This window comes from Eufriesea mexicana, unplaced genomic scaffold (genome assembly GCF_001483705.2).
Source record: "Eufriesea mexicana isolate 0111107269 unplaced genomic scaffold, ASM148370v2 scaffold572, whole genome shotgun sequence".
In the NCBI taxonomy this organism is placed as follows: Eukaryota; Metazoa; Arthropoda; class Insecta; order Hymenoptera; family Apidae; genus Eufriesea; species Eufriesea mexicana.
The window spans coordinates 172,427-185,004 of NW_016908738.1; the positions used below are offsets into that span (position 1 = coordinate 172,427).

At 24.5% G+C, this 12,578-nt stretch overlaps 2 protein-coding genes across 7 annotated transcripts; one reads left to right on the forward strand and one right to left on the reverse strand.

Moving 5' to 3' along the window:
• Positions 1-1,292: 1,292 nt before the first annotated feature.
• hfw (leucine-rich repeat domain-containing protein hfw) lies at positions 1,293-5,923 on the reverse strand. Of its 6 annotated transcripts, none has more exons than XM_017897660.1 (10): positions 5,867-5,923; positions 4,881-5,209; positions 4,102-4,173; positions 3,207-3,483; positions 2,805-3,119; positions 2,562-2,731; positions 2,259-2,441; positions 1,909-2,067; positions 1,717-1,833; positions 1,293-1,637 (listed from the first exon to the last, which is right to left on the reverse strand). In XM_017897660.1, exons 3-10 carry the CDS (start codon positions 4,123-4,125, stop codon positions 1,365-1,367), a joined length of 1,518 nt encoding a protein of 505 aa, XP_017753149.1. In that variant the 5' UTR covers positions 4,126-4,173; positions 4,881-5,209; positions 5,867-5,923; the 3' UTR covers positions 1,293-1,364. The 6 variants fall into 6 exon arrangements, with proteins under 6 accessions (XP_017753149.1, XP_017753147.1, XP_017753150.1 ...); XM_017897658.1 differs by lacking the exon at positions 5,867-5,923 and adding an exon at positions 5,448-5,527; XM_017897661.1 differs by lacking the exon at positions 4,881-5,209 and having other exon boundaries at positions 5,867-5,886.
• Positions 5,924-6,744: 821 nt separating this feature from the next.
• On the forward strand, positions 6,745-9,027 carry LOC108545864 (arf-GAP with dual PH domain-containing protein 1). Its single transcript, XM_017897663.1, has 6 exons — positions 6,745-6,850; positions 7,567-7,792; positions 7,872-8,070; positions 8,157-8,516; positions 8,598-8,820; positions 8,910-9,027. The coding sequence occupies exons 1-6, from the start codon at positions 6,769-6,771 to the stop codon at positions 8,975-8,977; spliced, it is 1,158 nt and encodes a 385-aa protein (XP_017753152.1). The 5' UTR covers positions 6,745-6,768; the 3' UTR covers positions 8,978-9,027.
• The last annotated feature ends 3,551 nt before the right edge of the window (positions 9,028-12,578 follow it).

Here is a 12,578-nt window from a genome sequence, read left to right on the forward strand (position 1 = left end):
TCTGTTCAAAAGAAATTAAAAATATCGAAAGAAGTCGATAATAGAAGTGATAATTTAGCATAAGCATGATGTTATGTAAGCATATTAATGTGCCTGATTACTATATCATTTGGAAAATAAATAAATAGGCAAAATACAAAGCTCAATAAAAAGGAAAACAGTATATAAATACAATAAAAAGAAATTAAGAAATACGAAGAAATAATATGCAACAAAAATAATTGCAAGAGTAAAAAAATAATAGATAATAATTAAAAAACAAAAACCAAATAAACCACTAAAAAATTTATATTTATATGTATGTGTAAAATAAGTATATTGTATGAACGATAAAACATTTTAAACATAACTAACCATTATATATAAAAATGTAAATTTTTAACGTTTATATATATTAAATTGATTAACTTAAAAAAATCTCTATCAAAAAATAAACTATTAAACAATCAGTACATTAAATATCATACATTTTATTCTTGTGTTTTATATTTGCCTTAATTTTATAAATTTTGAGATAAAAAGGTTCAATTAGAATAAAATATAAATTATAAGTAAATAAATTTCAATTAATTTTATATTTGAATTACTTAAAAATATGTATAATATACATTAAAATAAATAACAATGTTATATATACTCTTTACAAATTATATCAATGTATTTGAAGTATAAAATAATAATTAATATAGAATACAAATAGTAACTTTTAATAAAAGTATATCACATTTTTATTACACACAGTCAATATATTAAATTTATGACTTTGATATGGACTGTTCTACATAAATTGATTTATATGAATATACATCTTGAATTAATTGCATTAAACCAACGTTAATTATTATTTATAAAATAAATCATTTCTGATCAATAATGATCATTTCTTATTAAAAATGACGTTAATTTCTCGGCTTACCATCAACTTTAGTCAACTTTTTATTTTCTACATATGTATATAGATGTAAGTTATATACGTTATATAAATTTAAATATAGATGAATTTTGTATTGCACTTTCGAACATTAATGATAAAAAGGACGTAAAAAATATGGCACTTACTCAAATTGCTATCTAAAATCTTAAATCTGAATAGTTTCATTTTACTACATACATGATACATTTAGTATTTAAGTAATTATATACTTCTGTAAAAAATATAATGATTCAAAATAACTGTTCAGTTTAAGATTTCCATAGCATATTTTTACATGCATTTGCATATAAAATACATGTATAAAAATATATATTCCTAATAAAATACAGAAATTTGAAATTTTGTAATTTTTCTGGGAAGTATTAAAATATATTTTATTTGTTTTATTAGTAAATTATATATTCAAACGAAAAATTAAGAAAAGAGATTATTAGGTTTCACACAGCCAATCACAAGGTAGTTTTGGCATTTTATTTGCTGGCCAGGGAAGGTAGCCTGCTGTTTTAAAAATCCAATAATCATAAGATACTTTAGCTGTCAAACTTATTAAAAGTACAACCTCTGTAGCAATAATATAATAAATATAGTCTGTCCAATCACCAGGATAAACACACATTTTTGAGGGTTCTAAGTCAACAACCTTTTCTTTTACATTTTCGCATAACACTTCATCAGAATCTAATATACGAGTTTGTAGCCATACCTAAGTTATAATTTAAAATATAAAGTATAAAAAAGTATATAAAATTATTTATAAGTCTAAATTGTAACCTAAATATTACCTTTAGGTACTTAGCTGTATTGCAATCACAATGTAACTCATTTCCTCCTAGCTTCACTAATCGCGAACTGATAAAACTTTTATCATGAGTGTTAGGACTTAAAATATATGTGGGAAGCTAAATATCAAAAATATACATAACTTTGAAATAATCAGATTTACTACTTATTAAAATTCATTTCATTTAACTTACAGATTTAATTTTATTGTACCGTAAACTAAGAAAGGCATAGTTGTCCAAAAATTTAGAACCTTCCAATTTATTTATAGATGATATATTATTATAGTCAGCATAAAACTCTCTTATATCTTCATAACATGGATTAGTGCTGAGATCATCCAATGCTGTGATCTATAACAATCAGTGATAATAATTACATGCTACTTACAATCTAAGAAAAACTGCTATTTTCATATGATATTTTTATACAATTAAATTTTTATTTTTAGCGAAGTTAACCAATAACAAATAACAATCAACTAAATAAAAATATTGAATACTGTTAGTTTAGACAATCTAAAAAATATATAAAATTTACGTACGTTATTGTATGATACATTCAGCGCTATAGTATTGCGAGGTAATTTTTCGGGCAATTCAGTAATTTGAATTCCGCTACAATCTACATTTACTGCTAAAGTTGGTGGTTTACCTTCAACAATATCCAATCTTTTGAAGTTGCACTGACATTGCCATGTATCTCCTTTAGGACATTCTGTTTGCAACTGTAAATTTATGGAACAATGTTTGAATAATAAATAGTAACTTAAAACAGTAATTAAATTGTCACCTATACTACACAATATTTTATTTTAAAAATATAATTTTTATTTTCAAACTATTACCAAACTAAGATATCGAACTTGTTTTAATGGAACTTGCTCTGTAGTATTAAACCAGTGCCAAGTTTTACTAGCTGAACAAACAGTTTCATTTTCATGATTGAAATTAATTTGCTTTTCTCCAGTTTTGTTAATATATTGATAAATGTCATGACACCAAAGTGTATTTGTTCCTAAACATACAAAACTATATTACATCTTAAAATGTTAGTATTGAAATGATGCTTATCATTAATGTTTATGTACCTGAAATATCAAGCCAAAACTCACGGCCATTCATTGTATTTAAAGCTGGTAAATGTGTAAGATTATTATAAGATAAATCTAAAGTAGTGAGTTGTGCTAATCGAGTAAGAGAATTATTTTCTACTTCAATAAGAGCATTGTTTGAAAGATTCAAACAAACCGTTGGTGTCATCATTCGAAATTGTCCTTTCACTCTATTAATTCTACCGTCTGTAATTGCAAGGGATTTTAGCCTTCTCCATCGAATTTGACTTACGTTGAATACATCCAATGTTGCATTCCTTATGTGTATATAAGATATGTTTGATGGAAATCCTGTTATATTATATAAATATTTTGAAATATATTAATGAATGTGTTATAAAATTTATCATAAATATAACAAAATATTTTTATAATAACCTGTACAGGACAGTTCTAATTCAAAGTTTTGAATATTCAAGTTGCAACAAAGTACAGCATTGCCTTCAGGATTGTTATGGGCAAGAATGATTTTCTTGCAGTAACATCCTGTTATCTTAACATCAGGACATTCGTTGGGTTGTCGATAAAAGCATTGCTCTAGAAGTCCATCAGATATTCCAGTAATCGAAGTTGAAGAAGATGTTTGTTGATCTTCTTCTGTTCTTGCACTTGCTACTCCAGCATATAAACATATCATAATGGTAAACCACTGCATCTGTAAATTCAATTAATCTTTTCCATGAAATATTAATTAATTGATGACTTCATATTTTAAAATTGCTTTAATATCCACACTATATGATTTTTTTTATTATAGTAGTAGTAAAATACTTTTATCATTAAATATAAGATTTTCTATTGTGCATTAATCAAAGTACTTTTACATAATATGATTTATTTTAATTTAATATTATTAGAAACAATATTTATTAAATGACAAAAGAAAAGAAAATAAAAGTGGATATGATATTTAATATTTTGGCAAAATATTATTGAATATGTAAAAAGGAAAATATTCTCAACAAAAAATTGACATAAGAATTAATAAATTATGTTTAATATTATTATACTTTCTTATATACTACTACTAATATTAAATTATGTTTAATATTATTATATTTTATTATGTTTCTTTTATTTTGTTAATTTTTTGCTAATTTTAATTTTTCATTTTTTTCATTATATTCAAGTATCAAAGAAATGAAAACTTGACATACTCTAACACAATAATTTAATTGATTTAATTAGACTATTTAATTAAATGATTTTAATTGTGTTATATCTAATGAATTAAAATATATCATTTTCATAATCAACAAAATAATTATTATACCATTTCATTCTGAATGTTGAACATATCCTTGCAAAGAGAAAGAAAATTAATTAGTGACCTCTGCACTTAATGCTGAAAAAAGAAAAAGAAAAATTAATTTTTTTTTTAGTAATTTATTCACATATTATATATTTATAATATATCTACATATGTATTTCTATACTTAAATATGATAGTGTAACAAAAATTGTGTAACTTAAAACTTAATGTTTTTCTTTGAATACAAAAATTAAATCTATTTTGAATACATTATTAATTTCTACAAATTTAGTTGGAAATATTATAATCACATCTAAAGAAAAAAATAACTTATTAATGAAGTAATATATTCCTTAAATTCGACTTTAATTGAAAATATTCATAATATAATATCTCAGAAGTTTAAAAATAAGTACAAGTTAAAATATAAATATTTAAAATATTGTAACAAACTCAAAGCTTAATTTCCATGGTTCATCCATATTTATTAGTATTGTAATATCTAGTACTGTCTACACATGTATATCATAGCTACACTATATGATAATAGATTAAGAAAACTTTTTTAAATATGATATAATTTATTTGTAATTATAATAATTTTATTATGCACACTATAGCAATAATTTTAATATGTAGTGAAAACGGATAGCGAAGTTGTATTATCGTGTTGCAAGTAAAAAAATGAAAACCACTGATTTAAATACCTACAGGAAATTCAAGATATAAGGTTTATGCTTAAAATAATAACATCAGGAAAATATTTGAAAAAATTTCTTTTTTATTAGAATTTAAATTACCTTCATTTCACTCTGTTTTATGATAAAACTGTAAAGACTCCTTCTACATTGCGAAAATATTTTGAAATTGTATTATTTTTAACTCATACAGAATAATATAGTATAGACAACTGGTAAAGATATTTCACAAATAAAACTAATCGCAATTAACAATAAATAAAAACTTGCTCCTGTGTTAGGAAAGTACACATTGCAGATTCACAGTAAGAATATGGGTAAATTAATTCGTTTAACTGTCTCCGACACTTTAGGTCATACGGGTCGACCTATTAACGAATCAAAATTGGTTAGCTAGTGGCAGAACGCGTCGCTTATTACATTCAGTGGCCCTGTACAAACGATAAATCACTCCATCAGAATCAATGTTCCGCTTATTTGCTAACTTCATTTTTATATTTTACTTCATTCTTGTTCATATTTATGATATTGTACTACTATAATAATAAATACTTCATAAGATTTATGATGTAACATTAAATATGCAAAGAACTTTAATCTTAAGAATGTTTGATAAGTCCTTTCTACACAAAATATTAAACATTTTAATGATTTGTTTACTATTCTTACCAGAATTATTAGTGAAGGATATTAATACTGTATCCATAATGTAATGTAATGATTAATAACATTATAAATTATTTTAATATTTAAAATTATTAATATTATTTAAAAATAATTAAACTAGTTGTACATAAACAAGGTTAATTTTGATACGTACACACTACAATCATAATGCTATTTTAATACGTTTTTATGCATAAATTTAGCGACTTTACGAACTCGAAAACTTGTATGTGGTATAAAAATAAATACCAATTTTCATGATTAGAAATTATCAATATTAATAGATATTTAAACGCGTATAGTTACAAAGCTATTTTTTTATAGTTTATTTATACAATTGTAAATTAATAAATATTGAATGTGTAAGTATACTAAATTATATATATTTATATGTTAAATTGAATATTTAATTTTCAATATACCTTTACATTTTGCAGATTATTCTTTATTAAAAATTCAATACTATGCGCGACACATGCATATGATATGTATACCTGGTACAAAGTGCTTATTTATGTTGTGATAATACAAAGGATATCATAATAATCACAAAACAAGATAAATAAAGTCATACTTAGTTTTCTTAAATCAATTAAATAAAAATATTCAATAAACAGTAAATGCAACTTAGTCAATAACATTTATTTTTTACTAATTAAGAATAGAAACAGTATAACAAATTAGAGTGTGTTTAAATAATATTGTAGATTGGACTGTTTTTATTGGGTTAGTAATGAAAATAGACAGCTGAATTTGATGAATAATTTGAAGAACATGGTGAAATTATTGGTATTATTAAAATGTTATTTCATCAAATTATAATATGTCTCATCACATACTATTATAATTATCAAAGTTTATAATGATAAATTTATTATGGAAAACATATATTATACATTTCAGCTTTTTTTAAAATATCATTCTACTTTGTTTTATACTAATAAAGAATATAATGCAATCAAGTAATTTAAATAATATTAATATATCTTTTTGATAAAGTAATCTTTTTCTATAAAAACATTACAACTCTGAAAATAATAAGATAAATTTTTTCTTTTCGTTTTGATCTAACAAATTAAAATTTAAACATGAATTGATTGTTATAACTCAAAGAAAATGATTATTCATAATTATGCATTTAATAAATGAAGAATGCTATTTAAACGTGAAAGGCAAAAATATTTCATTATATGACAAGTTAAGTTGATATAAACTTGATCATATTTTTAAGAATTAATTATAAAGAATCCTTTTAGTGAGTTAACCTTCTTCGTATCGAATAATCTTTGCATATATACATATTGCTGTTTGTCAGTGTTTTAAGATGGCGGACTTAAATGAGAAGTTGTTAACAGAACTCCTCAAAAAACCTGGAAATAATATATGTGCAGATTGTGGGGCAAAAAGTGAGTGAATTTTTTAAGAAGCATCTATTAAATTATCGTATAATAACGTAACAGACGTTAAAAATGATTTATTCTATTATATAATAAACTATTTAGTGATGGAATATGAAGCTTTGTTTCCATAACTTTACTCATAAGAAATTTCAGAATACTTTAAGTACAATTCTAATATTGAAAAGAAGAATTTGAAATTTTTGTTTAACTTAACTATAGTAGATTGAATGGATTTCTATGTGCAACGTTGTTATTTTGAAATAATGTTATTACTGACTCTACAAACATTTTACATTTATGTTTTATAATATGATAATAGATTTTTATTACATTTATATTCGAAAGCAGAAAATACAACATTTGTTAAAAGAAATCTTAAAATTATTACATTTAGAATGTTTTTTATGTAATAAAATTGTAGTTGTTAATATAATATTTACTAATAGTTTGGTTTATAAATGTATATAGTAATAAAGAGATTTTATATATCTAGATTGTGTTACTATTTATATATATTTACCTGTCTTGTCATAAACTGTAATATAAATAATTAGCTTCTTTGTTATTTTAAGAATAATATAGATTATAATTTTTAATTATTAACACTTTTTCTTATATCCATATGAGTTTATGTTTATATATATTTAAGTAAATTATAACTAGGCAACGAAATTAAGAAATAAACAATTATTTTCATAAGATTAATTGGAATTAAATTCCAGATCCAGAATGGGCTTCTTATAACATAGGAATATTTGTGTGCACAAGATGTGCAGGTATACATAGGTCAATGGGTGCACATATTTCTAAAGTTAAACATTTAAAACTGGATAGGTGGGAAGATTCTCAAGTAAATAGAATTAGAGAAGTTGGTAATATTGCAGCTAGGCTTCATTATGAAGAACGCGTACCTCCATGTTATCGTAGACCAAATCCAGATGCACCACAGTAGGTAGTCATATATATATTTCAAACATGCAATTAAAAATAAATGTACATCTCAAAAGTAACATTTTTCTATTAACAGAGTATTGGTAGAGCAATGGATAAGAGCAAAATATGAAAGGGAGGAATTTTGTCATCCAGAAAGACAAAATCATTACGTTTCAGGATTTATGGAAGGATTTTTAATGAAACGTGGGAAAGAAGATTCACGTTATCATCCTCGAAAATTTGTTCTTTGCGAAGCAGAAGATACTCTCAAGTATCATGTTAAAGAAAATAAGGTTTGTAAATGTTAGATGTCACATATTTATTTAATGTTTAATAAGACATATACTGTCTATGTTCTTACCAATATTTTTGTTTCAAGGAACCTAAAGCTATTCTTAGAATATCAGAATTAAATGTAGCTTTTGCCCCTCCTAAAACTGGTAATCAAAATAGTCTACAAATATCATTTATGAAAGATGGAACAACAAGACATATCTATGTATACCATGAAGACCCAGAAGTAATTACAAATTGGTATCTAGCAATACGGTGTGCTAAGTTACATCGTCTGCAAGTTGCATATCCAGGAGCAACTGAGGCTGAATTACTCTCACAACTTACTAGAGATTTTCCTCGTGAAGGATTTTTATGGAAAACTGGACCTAGATATACAGATGCCTACAAAAAAAGATGGTTCACATTAGATGGACGAAAACTGATGTATCATGATGATCCTATGGTGTGCATACTTATTTCAAAGATAATTATATTCTTCATTGTTGGAAAATAGTTGATAAATTTATTTTGTGTCAATTCAAAGGATGCACATCCCAAAGGTGAAATTTTCTTGGGTCATTGTTCAGACGGTTTTGCAGTGAAAACAGGAGTCCCTCCAGGTGCAAGAGATCAAGGATTTTCATTTACTCTTGAAACACCAGATAGGACCTATCTTCTTTCTGCTCAAAGTGATGATGATAGATCGCAATGGATGAATGTGATTCAAAAAGTGATAGATAAACCACTTACTCCACAAGATGCAACTGGTAAATTTTATTGACATAGGAAAAAGATCAACAAAAAGAGGAAAGATAAGTAAAAAGAAATAACGTTGCTTTTAAATAAAAATTTACAGTTGCGGCACGCCTTATAAGAAAACGCACAGCCAGTGGAACAATGAATATATTTTCTTCTACAAGGTAGGGCTGGATCCCTCTTAGGTGCCTTTCCTAATTGTTAAAAATGAATATTAAATGAGCCAATTAAGTTGTTCTATTAAGACTGTTGAAGATTGCTCGACCTGATAGCAAATAGATAACATTTTGTAATCGCACAATGCTATCGAGTTTCGTATGCATATTTATTCATAAAAATACACATTATGTCTTATACATACATATAATGTTATAAAAAACAACTTTTGAGTAAACAAAAAGTAATTTTTAATATCCTCATATGATCATCATTAATGAATTTAAAAAATTTAATATTATCAATTAGCAAATTCAAATGAACCAAATATATCATAATATAAAACATAATATAGAATTAATCTATACATAACATAAAATTGATGTGCTCTTTGAAGATACTTTTATTATGAATTACAAAATTCTTGCTTACTGTCTGAAAGAAGTTGGTAGTATTATATGTTATATTATAAATAATTTTTAATTAATAATAGTCTTTATATAATATTTATTTCCTGATTAATGAAAACTTAAAAAATTCTAACAAAAAACAATATCTTTTTGGTACTTTTAATTAAGTATTATGTACTAATGTAATGTGAGGACAAAAATAATGAAGGGACACACAGAATGTTTTAATTTTATTAAAAACTTGAACTCAATAATGTATCTAGTATTTTTCTGCTTTGTGATGATCATCATTGACCCATTTAAATTTCCAAAATAATAATACACTTACAAATAATATAATATTCTGTATGGAAGTAATGAACTTTCATGGCCTATCCTTTTATGCATTTTTTTATAAAGTCACTATTTGAAAAATAGATATATTTTGTACCGAATGCGTGTGTGTATGCTTGTGTGCGTTTGTTGGTATTTGGGCTTGAGATTATATGTACATAATTATGTGCGGGCTAAGCAACAGCCGATTATTTCGGTTGTCTTCAGTAATTGGCGGTTCTGTTCTCCTCTCATAATTCTCAAAACAGTTATCAGTAGGGATGTGTGAGACACTCGATGTTTGAAACGAGACGAGACAAGACTTTGAAAGTATCTCGTCATTCGAGAATATCAAGAATTTCGAAAATCTTCAAGTTCTCGGAAATATTTGAGAATCTTAGAAATATCAAGAATTTCGAATATATCAGGATTCTCGAAAATTATAAAAACTTGAATGAATGATAAAACAAATAAGTGGTAGATATATAATATATAAGTACATATATAAATACCTTGGAATTATAAATAAAATATTTACATGTAAAAATGCAAATTTTTCTACATTATCCGATAATACTCTTGTTCGGTAAACCATTAATAATAGTATTGAATTTTCTACTACAATATTACCAGTTGTAAAAGAAAGAAGCATTTCACTGCTTGTTTGAATAGCTAGAGCAATAATGTAACTGCACGCTGCTCTAGCTAATATGGGAAACCTCTGTATTACTTCTTATGGAAATATTAATCAAAAAAGAATTTTATATCTTGGCTCAGCAACAATTATTACTATCTTCAAACTCTTTTCTATTATACTATAAGGTTGTAGGTCCACAATCATTATTCGAACTAATATCTTGTTTTAATAGAATTTTATGCGGAATATTACATTTTATAAATGAACCTATAAGCAAATTACTGAAATATTTTGATAATGTCTTTGGTGGGTAAAATGTAAAGAAACATCCTGTAAATGCAATTTGAAACACTAACGTTACAAATTAGTGGAAAACAAAAAAAAACAAGATTTCCTATATTGACAGAATACAATTATACGCAGTTACATGGACATCTGTGCAACTCAAACTAGCAGTGAGAGACTTTTTATTATTGGTAATACTGTGACCGCTAAAAGAACAAAATTATTATCAGAAATGGTTGAGCAATTAGTACTTTTACATATGAATTTAAAATAAAATATTATTGTCACGTGTATCATTTACTTTGTGCATTATTTCAATTCCTGTTTTATATTTTATGCTCACCAAATAAAGTAAAAAATTTTATAAGTTCAATTTTATTCTTGGCTACAGCATTTGAAATCTGTGTTTAGCAAAACTAAGCCTCGAACTTTTGTAGAAATTAACGATTTTCAAAATTCTCAAAATTTTCGACATTCGAGATCTCGTCTCGATCTCGTATATTTCGTCTTGTTTCGGCTCGAAATTTTCGAGACTCGTATACCTCTAGTAATAAGTATATCATCATTAGCTTCAACGTATCGAGATCGATTAAATCAGTGTAGATGTATCAAAGTGTATCATATTAGTAATAATAATTACCGTATTTATCAAGGTAGCATTTTGTCCAAGGTGTATTGCGTAATTACCCAATCATTTGTTTTTGTGTGCGATTAAATTTACTTTATTAGAAACAACTTTCTTTCTCTTTACATTAATTGTCCTGTTGTTTAAACTATTCTGTCTCTACCCGTATCTTTGATTCAACCGTTAAACTTTAAATTAATTCCCAAACAATAACAGTAGAAATAACATAAACTAAGTTAATAAAATTATATATATACATATTATTACTACAAATATATGTATTGCATAATTAATGTTACATCATTTATATGAAAAATATTTATTATAGGTACATAAGATGCTTATAATCTTTTATTTCCTTAAATATGAAATATGCTTTTTCATATAAAACTTACATATTTCTACAATAACTAAATTCTTTTCAAATGTAAGACATTAATAAGACTGCGCTAAGTAAAGAAAGTAATAAATTTTACATATGTGTATTCATGTATATATATATATTCATACATACAAATTGAGAAAAATAAAAGTATTTTAATTATTATAAAAATAGGAAATATTATTTTCAATAACAATTATTCAATATCACATAATTGAATTATATTAATTATATGTTAAAGGAAATGTTTTCCTAAATGTAGATTTAGTGCTCGCATATACACAATACATATGTACATACATGCATATATGTGAATCATGTGTTTTATGATTTTATAAAATTTTTAAAAATCAGTTGAATATGATTTCTATAAGTTAAAGTTGACACTTTATCCTTAAACAATGTTTAGAAAATATATATTGGTGCGTAACACAATATTAATTATATTGTAAGTCAAGCCTTGATTTCAGCACCATTAAAATTTTTAACATTATAACATAATACTTCATCGAATTACTTATTATAGCACAATATATTTCATTGTATTTCAAATGTAAAGGTATTTTTTCAAAATATGTTTGTGCATGTTATTAGTATTTTTACATTTCATTTAATTTTTAATACTAAATCACTACATGTAATCATTATGTACATATATAAAATTTAAAAAAATACAGGTGAAAGTAAGTTCATCATATAATCACACTGATTGAAGTAATAAATTTTATTATTATTCTTTTTATGTTACTATTTATTATTATATTTTAAATTGAAAAAGCATAATTTCACTTTTAAAATAAAGACTAGATTTACATGTATATATCAAATTTAGACTGAAGAAATTTAATCCATTAAATACACACATAAATTATAATTATTTAAGAACAATAAGCTCACTATTATACTAAAATTTTGATAAATTTTATTAGGTCAAAGCAAAAATATTAATGTAGGAAATCAAT